This window comes from Mesocricetus auratus, unplaced genomic scaffold (genome assembly GCF_017639785.1).
Source record: "Mesocricetus auratus isolate SY011 unplaced genomic scaffold, BCM_Maur_2.0 Super-Scaffold_100008, whole genome shotgun sequence".
Taxonomy (NCBI): Eukaryota; Metazoa; Chordata; class Mammalia; order Rodentia; family Cricetidae; genus Mesocricetus; species Mesocricetus auratus.
In genome coordinates this window covers 41,941,033-41,959,416 of record NW_024429192.1, presented here as the reverse complement: position 1 = coordinate 41,959,416, position 18,384 = coordinate 41,941,033, and the positions used below count along the sequence as shown (strand labels likewise).

The following is an 18,384-nucleotide window of genomic DNA, read 5'->3' as shown; positions in this document are numbered from 1 at the left end:
AGAGGTGGCAGGGTTAAGTAGATTTAGTGACTGGTTATTTTGGCGGGGGTGGGGGAGGTAAGGGAGACACTGAGGGAGAAGGAAGTGCTTCGGATGGCTCTGTCTGGAACTTGGGGAAGGGTGATGGTACCATTTACAATGACAGGAAACCCTAGGGGCCAAGTGGTATTTGAGCAAGGCGAATGACGGAAAACCTGTGCCCTTTGCGCTTTTCTTGAGTCAACAGATGACTTTGACTTTCTCTTATTCAGTGATCCTTAGCCATGAACAGTCTCTCAACTTTCCCATAGGGGACCTTTCCTTTGGCAATGTCACAATCAAAAATGTCATTATTTCAAAAGTGGGTGGGTGGCTTTGCCCTTGGCATCTATTAGGTAAAGAACCGGGATGTTGCTCAGTACCCCACAATGCACAGGAATGTCACCTGAAACAAAGAATTACAAGTGCAAAATGTCAAAAGGACTGATGTTGAAAAATGTGCTCTAATTACTTCCTCCTCTCACTTCTGTCTGCCATAATAGTCTTATGTCAATAAATCAGAGCTCTTGAGAATTTGAACATGCTTAGAATTGAATCTCCGTCAGTCTTCTTCCTCTTTGGTAGGGGTCCCCCACCCGCTGTAGTCTCTCATTGCATGTTAATCATTCTCTCCCCACATGCATTAGTATTGGACCTCGGAGACTCAGGCTGGCCTTTAAGTGCCCCTATGAGAACATACGGGGAGAAATTTTTTAGATGTCACAATTCCACTTTTTTCTTACTTAATTTCACAGTTCTAAATTTGGAATTAAAATTTCATTCCATTTAGACAATACTTCAAAAGAGTGATAAATGTTATTCTAATATATTTTGAATATTGGTGGGCAAAATGCTGATTTTATTGAAATAATTGAATTTTGACTTATTTTTCTTTTTAAAAGTACATGACAACTAAATAACCCATGTTTTTCAAGGAAGATTAAGTTAGCCAGTTATTCCAGATTCTTAGCCAGGGGGAGTATCTCAACCTTCCCATAGGGGACTTTTGGCAATGTCTGAATACATTATTTGATTGTCACTACTTCAAGTGTGGGTGTGTGTTCCAGGTGGGCCAGCCTGGAACAAAGCAACCTCCCCCTCAAGAAACCCCAAACCAAACCATAATGCCCCCCAAAAAGAAAATTTGTTCTTCAAAGGAAAGTTTTAGAAAATATCAGACTTCCTTTTACTTTTGAGAGATTTATTGAATCTCAAGTTAAATTGTTGTGGAAATATAAATATGTTATAATTTAATAATTATCATAATTAAGAACCTATCACAAGCCGAGCATTGGTGGTGCACCCCTTTAATCCTAGCACTTGGGAGGCAGAGGTAGGTGGATCTCTGTGAGTTCAAAGCCAGCCTGGTCTACAGAGAGAGCTCCAGGACAGGCTCCAAAGCAATACAGAGAAGCCCTATCTCAAAAAAAAAAACCCAAAAAACCGAAAAAAAATAAAAAAGAAAAGAAAAGAAAAGAAAAAAAGAAGGAAAAACAAACAAAAAAAAAGAACCTATCCCAGTCAAGGTCTATATTTAGTATCCAGCCCATCCATTGATGGACATAACAAGCTAATTGGGCTTGTCACCCAGGGTAGACTCAGTTGTTGTTTCCAACAAATCTTACTGAGTGCATACTATTCCTGGCTGCTGCTCTTGGGAAATGTATCAGTAGACAAATTATACCCTCATGGATCTTGCCCCATAAAGTCAGATCTCCCTTACAGATGATGGTATCAAGGGGATTTCATTCCTAAATCGCAGGGTAATAGAGTAAAGTGGAACCCCCTACTATTTATAAGCTAATCAACAGTGATTTCCATTAGGAAGTAGTAATTAATGAGAACTGAGTAAGTTAGCTGTGCACAGTGTGGAGGGACCAACACTCCTGGCAGAGCATATGTAACACCCTCAGGCAAAGCTTGCCTTATTTTACTCAGGAAACACACAGAAGGATTTGAGATTTAACACTTCATGCTTGAGAAGCCATCCAATAGCTTAAGTAGCAAAATTATTTGATGAGATTAACATTTAAAATGATTATTTTTACTGCCATCTGAAAAATGGGCTGAGGTTGAAGGAAAGGTAGTCTAGGGAGAAAACATTTTAGAAAATAGATTATGAGGGTCCAGGCAAGAGATGAGAGTGACTGAAATTGGAAAAGGATAGAAAGAGGAGGCAGGGCCAAGGAGAGTTGGTGATTAACTGTTTTGGCAGGGGTGGGGGAGGTAAGGGAGTACTGAAGGAGAAGGAAGTGCTTAGAATGACGCTGGCTGGGACATGGGGAAGGGTGCTGGAACCATAGAGGACAGGCAGTTTTTGTTCAAGTTACCTATAGATAATAATTTTTTTGAGAGTACCCCATATTAAAAATTCTTAAAACACATTCAAGTATGGTATGCAGAGCTACTGCAAACATTTGGAACTGTGCATATGCAACTTAGAAGACTGGTCTAGGCTAAAGAAAGGATATTGGAAGGCCATCTGTAGATGGCATTTGAAGATATGAGAGAAGAGGAGATTTCTTTGGAAGAGAAAGTAGAAAGAGCTCCCTGCAGGCTCAAGGCATGAGGAAGGAAACATGGAAGGCTGAGCAGAGAGGACGTTTGCAAAGAAGCCCGATAGATGTTACAAGATAAACAAGGGAAGTATGTGTATGCATAAGCCTCTTTTTTGCCAAGGAGGAAAAAGATTACTAGAATTCCCCCAACAGATCTCTGCTCATGCCTTGGACGTGAAGATGAATGGAGTCTAGGAGAGAATGCGTGTAACTGGAGATTGGTAGAAGAGTACAAGAAACCACCTTTGTGTAGTGCAACTGAGACTATTACTCAACAATAGCAGGGAAAGGAGGCATGGTAAAGGGACAGAAGTGCTTAGAGGGACTGAGTTCATTGAACCATAGAGTAGAAGCAATGGAAGCCATGGCCAGGGCCTTAGGCAGAATTGCCAGAAGTTATCATGCAGAAATAGATAGGAAATACCAGGATGGCATCTGAAGATAAAGTAACGTGAAAGCTGCAAGGAAACTGTCTCTCTGTGGTCTCATATGATCTCTGGACTTACCTTTCCTGCTTTATCCACTAACACATTATTAAGAACTTAACATAGATAGCACAGTGCCAGTGGTAACCAACATAATGGCCAAAATGAAGTGTAAGAACGTGGTGAGAAAAGAAAACACTTAATGGAATGACTTTGCCTTCCATTCTGTATTTCCAAAACATACAACTAATAAAGGGGTAATATGAAAGTGAGGAAATCAACACTAAGACCACAAATTAAAAAATGGGCAAAGGTCTTTCATGCATTTCTCAAAATCAGGTATACAAAAGGCTAAGAAGCATATGGAAAAACTCATTGAAATTTCTGCTCACACCAGTTAGAATGGATACGGTCACAAAGACAAGTGTCAGCAAGGATGCGGGGACAAGGTAAATTTGCACACTATTAGTATGAATGTAGATCTGCAAAGTCATTGTGGAAAACAGCTGAATGCTCTAAAAGATAGAATTACCACTAGAACATTGAGATCCAAAGCAATGGAGAGAGTACATTTCAAAATATGGTAAGAAATCGCAGTGGTGAATATGTGGATTAGCTTGATCCAGCTATTCAACCTTGAGTATACATCAAAACATTACCAAATAAAAGATACAATCATAATTCAACTAAACATTAAACCAATTAAAAAAGAGTCTATAGTGAGATAAAACCAAGATGACAGAAATAGGAATGATCAATTTTGTTTCATGGGTATTAGGACTGACTTGGCTTATTAAAATGGTTACTTTTCACAGGCTCAGAGGAGAACACACCCTGTTCATGCCTTTCCAATGTCTGTCCCTGAAAGGAAGACCTGTTTACAAGAAACTTACACAATAGAAGAATTGGGGGTGGAAATATGTTTTAAAGCTTTGTCAACAGAAGCCCTTATCCAACTGCAGGACACCCTGGTGACAGTAGTATCAGGAGCAGCCCAGCTTGTCACTCCCATGAACGACTTTCTTGTCCTTAAAGGATATTTTGTACTTGCAGTTATTGAGGGATCTGAATGCTTTCGGAAATTTCATTCCTGATTAAAAATTCCATTTGTCTCTGAGCAGAGCTTGTTTTTAATAAAGTGACAGAGAATGAACCTACCTAGTGCTTTGCCTCATTCAGATGAGTCACAGTGAATTGAATCTCTACAGTTTTTGTTCAGTCTTCTTTAGTGTGCTTAGTCATGCACTATTCCCAAAGTTATAAGTATGTTGAAATTAATTTTACAAATGTGAATATTCAAAACTTCGTTTTTTGTTTTAAATCAAGTGCGATGTGGAGCTAAGCAAGCTATCTTATCTCAGATTTAGTAATTTAACCAAATCTGAATTTTTTGGATAATTATTCAACAGTTTTTTTTTTACTTTCTCGCACTTCATTGTTGCAGATGACAGAGTTATAATCAGTGTTTCTATAAAACATTCTCATTCTAAAAGTCATTTTCAGTGAACTACAAAACCACCAAAAAGGCTCTTCTATCTTTCCTCAGAAAAATTTGAAAGTTAATTTGTTTGAAACCACAAAGGGACCAAAATATTAGAACAAATAAAAAGAAGTTAGATTAAGATTGCTTTTGATATATTTTCTCAGTGTGGACAATTCTTTCTTCAATTGAGAGGTGATGAGAAAAAATACAGTAAGTGAAAACATCTATAGCGAAGGTTATTCTCCTCACTAAATTATAGCTAGCTCTACTCACTTGCTTTTGAAATTCAGACTAAGGAAACTTCAGTGATTTTTATTGCACAAAATAAATTCTACTTTTGGAATTTATTCTATTTATGAATGGGAAAATGAAAGGAATGAAGAAAAAAAAGCATGAGAGGCAAAATGCTAACCCCCAACCCAAGGAAGAAAGAGTATGTATTTGAGTCCTATCCAAGTGGACCACACTGGAGTTAATCAGAATAGACCCAATGTATATATTTAGGCAGCCATACACAGAGGATAAATGAAAGGTGAAGTGTGGGGTTGATTTAAATGGGAAAGAGAAATTAGCCCCTGAAAAGAAGGGGATGGGGATGAACAGGAAACAGGAAATCCGAGGAGGAAGTCAGAGATAACTGAAGGGACAGGAAGAAAAGGGCAGGTAGATTTATGGGTACAAAATGTATGCAAAAGAATATTCAGATATAACCTTGGCTGGCAAACATCTACACGTGTGACCACATGGGCTGTCATTTTCAGAAAAATCGCTTTAAAGGAAGTGAGAAAAGACATGGAAACAGAAGGAGAAAGAGGCAATGAGAAGAGAAACCCACCAATAGACATTTGTAACACATGTCAAAACCTAGGCAAACTGATGGGGAAAGAGAAATACCCTGTGCTTTAAAGAAGTAAGACAGGCTAGGTGCCTCACTAAATTTTATTTTAAGTCAATTAATAAAAGCTGCTTGTCAAACCCTGTGTTTCCCCTATATGACAGGTTATGCAGTGAATTATCATTTTCCCTTAAAAATCATGTAAGCAACTTAAACATTAATCACAGTTTCTCAACTTAAAAACAAAACAAAGCAAAACAACAACAACAACATTCAGAAATATCACTTGAGGTTCTGTGTGGAAGGACCTTATTATTACTAGCTTTTTGCCTAGATTTGTAGTGGCTAAAAACTCATCACTGACAGAAGATAAAGAAATAAAATGTTTATAAATCTCTAGTATAACTGTATGAGATACATATCTATATATTTGATATCCTGTATGTACATGCACATACCTTGTCTCCAATATATATAAGTGCTTGTATACATAAGTGCTATATTGCCGCAGCATCTGATCAAAAATTCAGTAAATAGAAGACAAACATGGACATTCTGGAGCAATAAAGGTCAGAGTTTCACATAGTGGAACATCAACTGTTTGTCTTGAGGGAGAGGTTTGTAGGGATAGTAGTCACGGCAGATCCCTCATTATTAAAGGTACCAACCAGTCAGAGGGTGTGAGGTACAGTTTAATGTATCTGGCTGCTACATCAGTGCATTTCCTCCTACACATGGCCAGTCCTTTAATGGTCAGAATTCAAGGCTTTGGTGAAGTCTGGAGGGCATGACCTAACACCTGGAGCCCAGACAACCATCCAAACTCTACAACCCCAAGTAATGTTAGGCGAGTCAGTTCTGCCTCTCAGTCTCCAGTTCCTTTGCAATGAGGTGGGCCAGTGTTTTGGTTCTCAGTCTCTTTTCTGCCTCAATTTATTGAACATAAAGCTGGTACCCAGTCTGTTCAACAGTATTAGCAGCAGCAGCAATGATATTTGTTAGGTGCCAAGCTAAGTATTTTTCTTCAATCCTGAATTCCTGTCTCTTATCATCTCTCATTCAGAGACAAAAATATTAGCTCAAAGTAGAAACCTAGCAAGATCATACACCTGATAGGTAACATAGCCTCCATTCACTCAAGCTTACCAGTATTTAAGTGCCTGTTCTTAGTCTTTATAATAAGTAGTCTCTGGCTTCGTATTGTCATAATTCTCAAATGCAAAGGATGAAGCCACGATGCTTGGAAGAGTAATCTCTTGCAAAAGGCCACCAGGACACGTTTCAAAACCTGAGTTTGGGAATCCCCTCTCTGTCTCCCAATCCTACACTTGAATATCACAAAACTAAGTGATTTTCGGGCTTGTTTTCATTGCCAATCTAAGTTTGGGGATCCTGCTGTTGGGAAAGAACACTTCTGTTGTGATGAAAACCACTTGTGAGTGAATTCAGTAAATTTCATTGATTTTCCTATTGTTTTCTGACCGTGTACATAAACTCACTAGCTACAAGCTTCTCTTTGTCTCCTCCAATAACTCTTTGTCTTCAGAGAAGCCTCTGATCAGAAACTTCATTAAGTCGGCTCCAATTTGTCTTCTGATCATACCTCTGAGATAACATATTGAAAACGCCAGCCGGGTCACCAGTGGTGCACCTCTAATTGGGCTGTCATAGGCACCATTGCATGAATATTGCTCTAACAACAAATAACCATGTCACTGATGGCTCTGATCCAATTACAGCCTGCAAATCAAGCAATTATTGTCTTTGTATTTGGAAAATATAAGTTGACTGAGGGTCGTTCTTAGTGAGACTGGCACCCCACTTCGATGTTCTGATATCTGAAAGATGTGTCCCAGCCTTCTTCAGAATATTGGCCTTTGAGAATATTCTTCTGCAACAATTAATGGAAAGAATACATCATTGGAATCAGGCTATTACCTGGCCACATTTTTATGTATTTCTTTTCCTATCCTAGATAACAGCAGGGAAGAAAGGGAGCATCTAAAAATAGGTAGAAGCCTTCACTAAAGAAAAAGATTGGAGAGTTCTATTGGAAGCTGTTCTTAGAAGCTTGGACTATCCCTCGGGGCTAAAATTTAACTCACAGAGGGAAAAGGATGACCAAATATTTCACTAAATTGCCTGAGAAGGCATTTTGTTTTCTGTTTGTTTGTTTGGTATTTTTCATAGCATGTGGAGTATGCTTATGGTCCTGCTGTCAATAGTAATTTTAAAGCTATTTACCCTTAGTACCTCTACTTGGTAGAAATGTCTTTAGTGTATGTCTTAGTCACTGTTATAGTGCTGTGAGGAGACACTCTGACCAGGGCAACTCTTATAAAAGAAAGCATTGATTGAGGATAGCTTATAATTTCAGAGGTTTAATCTATTATCATTATTGACAGGGAGTATGGTGGCACGCACAATGCTGGAACATTAGCTGAGAGCAATAACTTTAGCTTCAGGCAGAGAGAGAGATAGGAGGAGAGGAGAAGAGATGAGAGACAGAGAAACTGGACCTAGCATGGGCTTTTGGAACCTCAAATCCCACCCTCAGTGACACACTTTCTCCAAGACCACACCTCCTAATCCTTCTAATCCTTTCAAATAGTGTCACTCTCTGGTGACTAAGTATTCAAATATATAAGCCTATGAGGCCATTCTTATTCAAATAACTACAATGTGTGTCATAGCTTCAATTGTCAATGTGACACAGATATAGTCACTTGGGAAAAATGGAGCCTCAGCTGAAGAATTGTTCAGATCACACTGGCCTATGAACATGTCTGTGAGGCATTTACTTAATTTTTAATTGATGTAGGAGGGCCCAGCCCACTGTGGGAAACATAGTTGGGCAAGTCAGAGGGAACAAGCCAGTAAGCTGTGTTTCTCCTAGGTTCTGATTCAATTTTCTGCCTTGAACTTTCCTCCACCGTGGACTGTTACCTGTAATATGAGTTACCTGTAATCTTTCCTGAGTTGCTTTTGATTATGTTTATCCCAGGAATAGAAAGCAAATTAGAAAAGTACATAAAGGATTGCACCTGAGCCGCAACCTCCTCCTTGTTCCTCAGTTCTATTGGTAGTTTTCTTTTGTCTTCTTGTCTTCTCTCTCATTCCATCCCTGTGTCATGCTAGGATGCATTTCATTATCTTACATCATTGCTTAAACACCCCGGTGAAAGCATGGAGTGGAAGAGGGGAAAGAATAAAGAATAAACAGCATAAAATGACAGGAGAGCCCCAGAAGAGCAGCAGACCACAGCTACATGTTTTATGGTCCCAAATCCTGCCACTAACATCCCAACAAGCTCATAAAGATGTAAGGGTTTCATATTCCTCAAAAAACAGGCATTTCCCAAATAAGTATGTTTTAGTTTGGCTCATATATGGCTCCCAAAGTTGTGTGGAGGTAAATTTTAAGGGGTAGAGTCTAATAGAAACAAGCAGGTCATTGGAGGGATGTTGCCCTGAAGGGAATGTTGGCACCTCATCCTTTCCAATTGCTTCTTGGCTGTCATTGAGTAGTTCTATTCATAGCCACCCTCTGCCAGGTATACTAGCATAGACCCAGAAGTAATAAGGCCAAGTAATGTGGACTGGAACCTCTTAAATTATCAGCTCAAATGAACCTCTGCTTCTCTCTTTAAAACTTTTAATTTAGAAGTATTTTTATGCCACGTTTCACTCATATAGGCTAGACTTGGAGCCAAGCTAGAAGAGTTGGTTCTTTCCTTCTACCATGTGTGTCCCAGGTATCAAACCTAGGTTGTCAGACTTGGTGTCCAGTGCTTTACCTGACGAGGCATCTCACTAGCCCAACCCATTCCTTATAAGCTGATTGTCATAGATGTTTTGTCACAGCAACAGAAATATTACTAACACAAGATTTAATTTCAAAGAATAAACGAGAGAGCAAAACCTCGAATTTGGGGACTGGGGAGAAATTTCTTGGTAAAGTACCTGACCTTGCAAGCATGAGGACTGACTCCAATCCTTAAAACCAACATTTCAAAAGAAACACCAACCAACCACCCACCCAAGACAGAAGAAAAAAACCCAACCAAACCAAAACAACAAACAAAACAAAAAATTCAAAACAACAAATCCCAGGGGTGGTGGCCAATGCTTGGAATCCCAGTACTGGGAAGATGGGAACTGGTAGGCAGATTCCTGAAACTCATCCACCAGGCAGGTTGGTAAGCTGGTGAGAGGCCCTGTCTGAAAGGCAGACAGCTCCTGAGGAATGACAATACTGTCCTCTGCCTTCTACATTGCTCACACACACAAATGCATACTATACACACCCACGCTCGCGCACGCTCACACACACACACACACCCTATATTATGTGCCTTATAAGCATATTCCCTACTTTTCACAATTTTTAAACATTTGTGTTTTGGTTTTTTTTGAGACAGGTCTCATGTAGCTAAGTCTGGCCTTAAACCTGCTAAATGGCTAAGGGCAGTTTGGAAATCCTTGTCCTCTTACCTCTACTTCTGGAGTGTCGGTTAATACAGGCATGCACCACCAGACCTTACAGTGTTTCAGGACTTTGGTCCTTTCACACGGTGGGGCACTTAGTTCCACCTCAACCCTTATTCTCTAGACATTCCCAGTTGCCAAAGAAACCCTTGTCTCCTTCCTCACCCAAGAGTTCTCCCACTTCAGATTCTTAATTCTAGAGTTCCTACCCTAGCTCAAATTTAGTTCTTGTCATTTGTTCCTTTCCTCCCAAGTCATCTACTAATGCCTACAACCTGTGAACTTTTAAACTCCATCATCAGATGCACTGTAAAGTGGGTGGGAGTCCCGACTCAGTGGTCAGGACTGCCGCTCTTATAGTTGTTTTTGTGAATATATGTTAACATAAAACTACACAAAGGCTTATCTTTGCCATTTCATTAATATCATTATCTCAGGCACTTTATTGCTATTTTTACAACATAGCAAAAGTTCAACTAATATATACTCATGATGTACCTTCCGAGTTATAAACCTTACAACTGATTAATATGTTGGTCACCATTTAAGTTTTTGGAGAAACATAAAATAAGAAGCTTAAGCTATTGTTTTGAGGAATCACCCTGTTTTTTCCCCCTAACAGGAACTCAAGTTGTACTCCATGAAAAACATCAAATTTTGCAGGAGGTTAGTGAATTGTTTTCAGTCTAAATCTAAGCAGCAGGCCAACATAATTGGCAGGTAGAAAGAACACCATTTAAAAGTATGTTTCTTCAGAATAAGACTGTCGTCTTATCTCTGTCTTTTCACACCTAGCTCTGCTGGCTCCTGGCACAGTGTCAGATTTCAATAAAAGGTGACACATCTTGTTTTAAATAAACAGAGTGCTCTTGGTGAATACGCCTATCGAAGTAAATATTCCTAACTGAACTAAGTTATTTATATAAAACTCAGTCTTCCTTCCTTCCAAATCCTTTCCTTTGTTGCTTATTTATATAGAGTGCAATTAAAGGTTGGCGAATGGCTGTTGCAGATGATGGAATATTGGTTGGGTGCCCAGATTAGGAGGGGAGATTCACACCCTGTCTTATTCTTATCACACTATCTTTGGATAAGGCAGTCAAGAATCATTTTGAAGCTTTTGTATTTAGCCTGTCACTTTGTTTATTATTTGTCTAGAGTCTTCTATGGCTGATAAAAGGAGGCAGAGTCCTGGAGGGAGTTCTTTGAGGCGAGGCCCCTTTCCCATTCACCTTCATGCCCCTTGTTAACACCCTTCCATCTAGTTAAGAGGGAAGGAAATGACTACCCTTTATTGAATATCTGCTAAATCAGGCACTTATGGGCACACAGAACATGTGATCCTACTCAATTAACGCAACAATCACAAGACACAAATTGCTCTTAATTTAGAATTGAGAAAACTGAAGAATGCCAGCCTTACAGGAAATTGCCATAATCATATAGTCACAGGCATCACCACCACACACACAAAACTGTGGGCACAGTGGCCAGTTCTGCTTATCCACTCAGTGAGCAACGGTTCTAAAGCCTGTTCTCTCAAGTCCCTCATTCTTTACCCCATCACGGGCTGCATCCCCAACAAATGTGCTTAATTTACAGCAACAAGGGTCTGGAGACATTTTGATGAAAGCACATTGGGCTTCATATCTGAGTATGCATATTTATGTATACTTATACTAATTATATTTATAGCTTGCTTTTTTTCATAGTGATTCAATGAAGTTATGTGTTCACTTCAGTCAAGAGCTCAGAGGGTCTCAAGAGATTCTGGATGGTGAGTTCTTTCATTTAAGCTGTCTCATCATCCATATTTTAGAGGAATATTTGGGACTGGAGGAATCAGCGGATAAAACCAAGAAGGACCTACAAGAGCAATGATCCAGAACCTAAGTGACAGAAGTAGAGAACGAGCTCTCACAGCTGTCCTCTGGCCTTCATTCGAGTGGCATAGATGCTCTGTGTCATGTACATACCCACACACAAAGTAAAATACCATGTAAGAAAAAAAGTAAGGGAAGTGACTGATAAGACACTGAGGGTTACTGGAGGAGGAATGGAGACAAGACCGACTTTTTCTCTGAGCTACGAAGAATGGAAGTGAGCGTGTGAAGAGGCTTGTGAGTTCAGACCCCCCAAAACATTATTTGCTCTCATGCTCACATGAGCTTTGTTATAACCTTAGCAAATCACGTGCAATCTCGTCAGAAAGCAAAATCCCCCTTTTCCTTAGAGCAGTGGTTCTCAGCTTTGCCAAGGTTGTGACCTTTGAATACAGTTCCTCGTGCTGTGGTAACCACCAACCACAAAATTATTTCATTGCTACTTCATAACTGTAATTTTGCTGCTGTTATAAATCGTAATGTAAATATCTGACATGTAGGATGTTTGACATGTGATGCCTCCTCTCCCCCCACGAAGGGTTGAGAAACACTTCATTTACCAGGATGAACAGAATCATCTCCTGAAGCCTTGAGAAAATCGTGCGGTCACCTCAGATCTGTCTACCCTCCTCTTCCTTTTTCCTTAGAAAGGCCTATTTCATCTAGACTTTGTTGAGTAAGCTTGTGATCCCCCTGCCTCAGCTTCCTAAATGCTATGATTACACGACTGGGCACTACATCCAGCATTTGTGTGCAGGTAAGACACAGGTTAAAGCAAGCGCTGTGAGAAAGTCACTGAAGAGAGAATGAGCTCCAGGAAAGGTCTGTACTTTATGTATATGCAAAGCTTGCTGCCTTATATTTCCCACGTTCCCACTCACTCTGGTGACTGTTGGCTTGTCCTTCTGTCTGCTTCATCGCCCTCTTCTCCCTGCCTTACAAGCCTCCTCAGTGCTCTCTTTCCTCCGATGCTGGAAGTCCTTCTCCGATTGCCCTCAGCTGCCCACCCCCATCTGTCAAGCCTTAAGGTTGTTTGTGTACACACTTTATCCATTCTGCTTAGTGCCGTGTGTATAAAGTGAGGAGGATGTATTTTGATTTCTCTCTCTTGTATTTCATGATCTCCTGTTTCAGGGGGAAAAATCTATCAGATTAATTTAATTCCCATTTTACAAAAGGCAGAGCAAACCTAATTGCAATTAAGTAATAGAACTTCAAAGATTTAGAAGTTAGGTTCACAACATACATCCTGTGATTCCTCACACATATATTTTTTTCCTCCACAGCAAGCAATCTCTTGCAAAATCTTCAGCTGTCTGAGATGTGCCAGTGGAAAAAGGCCCGTGCTCTGACACACCGCACTTCCAAACATGCTTGGTCACTCTTTTCTTTTGTAGAAGACATTTATGTTGTCATTTGTCCATGCCATGGCCATCTTCTTCAGTCTGGATACCAATGTGCCTAATTAGGGATCTGGCTGCTCCTTGCACACATTTTTTTTTGTTGTTGTTGGTTAACAGTACACAGAAATTTTGCTAAAGTGGACACACTTAAGATATACTTAAGTAGATCTTATTAAGTGTATTGCACATGGGCATATTTTTAAAAGCAATGTACTGAAGGCCATTGTGTACATACATATCTATAAATTTGTAAAGGAGGATAAAATGGATTTGATTCACAAATGAAAAAATGGTGCCTAATTACTCCCAGACTAAATTGTGTAGACCATTTAACTCTTCTAGTTTTTGCTATCCTTGTTCTTCATTTTCAAATTGGTAACTGGGGGTCATTAAAATTAGTACACATACAGAGAATATTTTCAGTTTAATAACATGCTCACAACAGGGAAGACAATTCATTCACTGGGTTAAGAAGTGAGGGGGCATTTTTAAACTGTTCTGATATTAAGAAAAATGACATTATAGTCCTACATATCTATGGCATCTAAAAACAAAGCTTGCCTTCAAATAACATCTCATTTGGATACATACCTTGCCAGGTAAAAGCCTGTAGTGTAATAGCAATGAGGCTTATTTAGTTCACAGACATCTCTTCAGTTTTTACCTTTTCCTCTGTAGCAAATAGGCAGGACATAGTATTTATCTCCTTCCAAGAAAATGTAAAAAAAATGGCTAAACTGTAGTTAGCCTTTCCTTTCATATCTAACTGACAGAGTTGAAGCTGAAGTTTAAAGGAAAAGTCCCATTGTTAACTAATATTTTCCTTGTAATAACTTGGTCTTTTATTTATACATATTTTTTTTTGGTTTTTACGAGACAGGGTTTCTCTGTATTGTTTCGGAGGCTATCCGTCCAGCCCGGCCTCGAACTCACAGAGATCCGCCTGCCTCTGCCTCCCGAGTGCTGGGATTAAAGGCGTGCGCCACCACCTCCCGGCTTATTTATACATATTTTTAACGATTTAAAAAATGTGTATATGTGTGCCTGTGTTTATGTATTTATACCATGTACACAAAGATGCTCATGGGGGCCAGAAGTGGGCATCAGGTCTCCTGGAACTGGAGTCACAAGTGATTGTGAGCAGCCTGACTTATGTGTTGCGAACCAGACCCAGGTCTTCTGTAAGAAAAGCAAATATTTTTAATGTCTGATCATCTTTCCAGCCCCAATATAACTTTAGTTTTAGTGGTTTTAACAATGAGTCTATTTTTTCCTTTATATTGTTCAAATTTTTGTCTTACATGACACATTTTATCAGCCAAAAGCCTCTAGTACTGACGTGGAAGCCCCTGAGTGTTTCACATTTTCTTTGATCCTTTCATTCTGGCTTCTAATTATTATGGAAGCTGACACAAGACGAGTCTTCATGAACTACATTGGAGAGGACAAGAACGCTGGTGGAAAATGGATCACTATAGTTCAGTGAGATGATACCATTTAACAGTAGTTGTGTAGGAACTTTGTGACGGTGGGCACACACACACATCCAGCAAACTAGAATTCACAGACAGCAAAAACACATATGACTATTTGAAGCCAATCGGCTACATTTATTTTATACTGAGCCAAGCAGAAAATGACTCTAAAGACGAGTTATTTCCTGTTTTGAGGAACCAAAAAGGCAGTAAAGATAGTTGAAAAGAGAGAGACAGATTGTGGTCAAGTTCTCAATGGGTCCAGCGACAGCACGTTCTCTCTGGGATATGATTTGTGGTTCCTCAGGAAGGATGGTTGGCCTAGACAGAAGCCACTGGACGAATTCCTCTAACTTGGTAGCACTGAGGAAAAACCTCCATTTTCCTCCATGAACAAAAGTGAGTTTGATCCATGTACTGAAGTCAGGGTAAATATAAATATTTGACCTTACCTTTTTGCAACTCATGGATGAATTCTGGAAGTTGTTATTTTTCTTCAGAGTCTTAATTTGAGGAGACATTGTTTTTTCTTTAATCTGACCAGTGGGTTGCGTTTGACTAGGTACCCTTCCTGATTCTGCTGAAGAGCTTTCAGTGTCTGTGTCCTTTGGAATGTCTGGTTGCAGGAGCTTATGGATAAGTTGTACAATTTCTTTACCCCTTTGTCCCTCCAGAACCTCTAGGCAGCGTATGCTGGAGTGAGAATTCTGGCTTTCCAGCTCCATCACCTTCTTCTTCAGAGTGCTGATTTCTTCTCTCATAGAGAGGATATCTTTGGTGGCTACAATTTGTCTGTCTTCGCTAATATTTATTCTGGTTTCTAGGACTTCCATCTGCTTCTGATAATGGTCAGTCTTTTCCTGGATATGTGATATTGCACTGACAATGTCAGTCATTTGGCTGAGGAGTTCCGTTTGTCCCCCTTTAATGTCTTGGAGCATTGTTGTTAGATTCATTTCTTCATTCAAACTGAGAGTATCTTGGTCACAGTCGTAAGAATCCGTAGCTGGGTAGCTAGTTGAGTACGAGCACTGGGTCTTACATTTCTGGTAAACATTTTTAAGAGATCGTCTGATCTTGTAGAGATTTGAAGTCAACACATGTTCAGCAGCAGCCTTTACTCTTTTGGTGTGAAATCGGTACATTTTTTCACTGAGATACAAGACAGGAAGCGATGGGAAGCATGACAGGAATCAAGGGAAGAAATGATCTTTTTTTTTTTTTCTGTGAGATGGCCTTTCTCTTCCTATTTGATGGGTTCTTTCCTGGTCACATCATTGAATATCCCATGGAAAACATCAAAGGCAGCAACAGGCAGAGTTAAGTGGTCTTCCACAGCAGCCTAACTGCAGAGCTTTGTGAACTAACAGTCCACAGCGTGATCCTTCCTGTGGTCCTCATCTGATGCTGATGTCACAATGGCCACTGGCCTAGAACACAGATAAGTGTGACCACTGGCCTAGAATATAGATAAGTGCACCACAGCAGGAGGTATCAACATTTTTGTCACAGAATGGAATTTTTTTTTCACTTGTGAAAAATGATAGAGGACTACAAAGCTTTTGCTTATGTGAGTTATACTAATTTGTATTCCATATTATAAATCAATAAAGTCTTAAAATCTTAGTTTAAAGGCTTATTACATGTAACACAAATTACATATGTTTTATAGAAATAATCACTTTTTTTATTTTTAAGGCAGGGTCTCACGTGTCCCAGTCTGGTTTCATACTATGTAGCTGAGAAAGACTTGAACATCTGATCTTCCTGCCACCACCTACCAAGTGTTAGTCACACTGGTAGCACCTACCTAATTTCTGTAGTACTAGGAATCAAACCCAGGCCTCTGAGAATTCTAAACAATTGCCCTGCCTCCTAATCCCTAATTCTACAGGAAAGAATGTACATATTGCTTTACATATGTGTAAATGTTCAGATTGCCTAAAGGCCAGACATACATTCAGAAGGCAGAGACAGGAGGATCTCTGTGAGTTTGTGGCAAGCCTACAATCTACATATCATGTTCCAAGACAGCCGGGACTAAACAAACAACACCCCCCCACACACACAAAAATGAACCAAAATGAATCTATATATCATGTTCCAGTATAGCTGGGACTAAACAAACAAACCCACAAAATGAGCCAAAATTATTTAATTATTAATTAAATAAAATTCCCAGATTGACAGAAGACACTTCCATTCTTATATATGTGTCTACATTTGTGAGGTGCTTTGGTTAAAATGTTGGAAGAAGGTATGGCCTTGTAGGGAATCTGTTGTTTGAAGAAAATTTTAACAGTATTTTTCAGATAACTGGCAGCATCATTCTTGCTTATCCTACTAAAACTGGACAAATGGCAATTGTTTTAGAAGTTGTTTACCATGTGTAATCTTAGACCACATCAATGAATTTCATACTCTTATTACATTAAAATTCATTGTCTTATCTTTGATCTTGAATTGATGTCCGATAACCAGCACTGGCCATGAGAAAAGTAGTTAGCTGAATTATGCAGATTTTACAAGTATTGATTTGTTTTATTATATGATATCAAAATGTCATGGGGCTGGGTAGATGGTTTGGTGGAAAAGAGTGTTTTCCAGCCCTGAGGATAACCATGGGAACCTGAGTTTGATTCCCTAGCATCCATGTGAAAAAGTCAACCATGATTGTTGTAATTTAAAAAATGCCATGAAGAGAAGCCATGCCATGCAACAAGGCTCACATAGGACGTTTATTTGAAGAGAAGAGAGAAGGGACAGAGAAAGGGACAGGGTGGGTACAAGAGTGGTAGAAGAAAAATAGAGAGGAGAGAGAGAGAGAGAGAGAGAGAGAGAGAGAGAGAGAGAGAGAGAGAGAGAGAGAGAGAGAGAGAGAGAGAGAAGGAGGGAGAGAAAAGGGAAGAGATGGGAGGTGGGTAAGGCCCACCTTTTAAAAAGGAACATAGAAAATGTGCACAGTAGGTGCTCTTAATGGCTGCCCCTGAGGACATATCCTGCCAGGACTCCAAGGGCAGGCCAGTACATATGCCTGAATACTAACAATGATCATGTGGTAGCTCCAGGTTGAGGGAACAAGAGGCAGGTGGATCCTAAGAGCTTGGTAGCCAGCCATCCTAGCCTAAACGCAGAACTTTAGAACAGTGAGAGACCCTGTCTCAAGGGAATAAGCAGAGAGTTACTGAGGGTAGAGGAGATACTCAGTGGGGACCTCTTGCTTGTGTGCATTTACCTCCTCTCTCTCTCTCTCTCTCTCTCTCTCTCTCTCTCTCTCTCTCTCTCTCTCTCTCTCTCTCTCTCTGTCTCTGTCTGTCTGTCTCGTATACACACACACATACACACACACACACACACACACACACACACACACACACACACACTTCACATTCATTAATGCCACCTCCAGTCTCACTAGGAGAGCCCTTTAGGACTGTGAAACGTTGTGGTAAATGCAAATCTTCCCAAATTGTAATTTTAGCTTAAAAGCTTACAACTTAACCAAGTTTGCTCTTTTCATTGAAGCAATAGATTTCTCAGATCCCTTTTTAGTAAAAATGGATTACCAAATACCCCAAACTGTGGATACCATAATTTGTTGCCAGTCTTGGCATTTCCTTAGTAAAGGGACTTGTTTGGTCTGTAACTCAGAATTTTCTCTAAACTTTGGGAGACAGCAGAACACTCCAACTTTACTTCCACACTGTGCACAATATAAAGGGTTGTGATTTAATAAGATTTTTGTTGCTACTTCATCAGGAATTTTTTTGAGTGACATTATTTTTTCTCCCTTTTTCCCCCTTTTACCTGGGAGGT

At 39.7% G+C, this 18,384-nt stretch overlaps 1 protein-coding gene and 2 long non-coding RNA genes across 9 annotated transcripts in view; 1 reads left to right on the top strand and 2 right to left on the bottom strand.

Annotated features, from left to right (window-relative positions):
• The window catches only part of LOC110341769, a 45,988-nt gene extending 41,850 nt beyond the window's left edge, over window positions 1-4,138 (top strand). For all 7 annotated transcript variants that reach the window (XR_005878905.1, XR_005878903.1, XR_005878906.1 and 4 more), the window contains one exon: window positions 3,817-4,138. This is a non-coding gene — a long non-coding RNA (uncharacterized LOC110341769). The remainder of the gene's footprint in view (window positions 1-3,816) is intronic.
• The window catches only part of LOC121141934, a 39,031-nt gene extending 29,118 nt beyond the window's left edge, over window positions 1-9,913 (bottom strand). Inside the window, exon 1 of the long non-coding RNA XR_005878910.1 lies at window positions 9,814-9,913. This is a non-coding gene — a long non-coding RNA (uncharacterized LOC121141934). The remainder of the gene's footprint in view (window positions 1-9,813) is intronic.
• Window positions 9,914-14,678: 4,765 nt separating this feature from the next.
• Ccdc54 (coiled-coil domain containing 54) lies at window positions 14,679-15,962 on the bottom strand. Its single transcript, XM_005074788.2, has one exon. The coding sequence runs from the start codon at window positions 15,711-15,713 to the stop codon at window positions 14,736-14,738; it is 978 nt and encodes a 325-aa protein (XP_005074845.1). The 5' UTR covers window positions 15,714-15,962; the 3' UTR covers window positions 14,679-14,735.
• Window positions 15,963-18,384: the final 2,422 nt, after the last annotated feature.

What these genes read in the sequence shown, in the direction of transcription:
- Ccdc54 (XM_005074788.2), bottom strand. Translation starts at nt 15,713, where the DNA reads ATGTACCGATTTCACACCAAAAGAGTAAAGGCTGCTGCTGAACATGTG.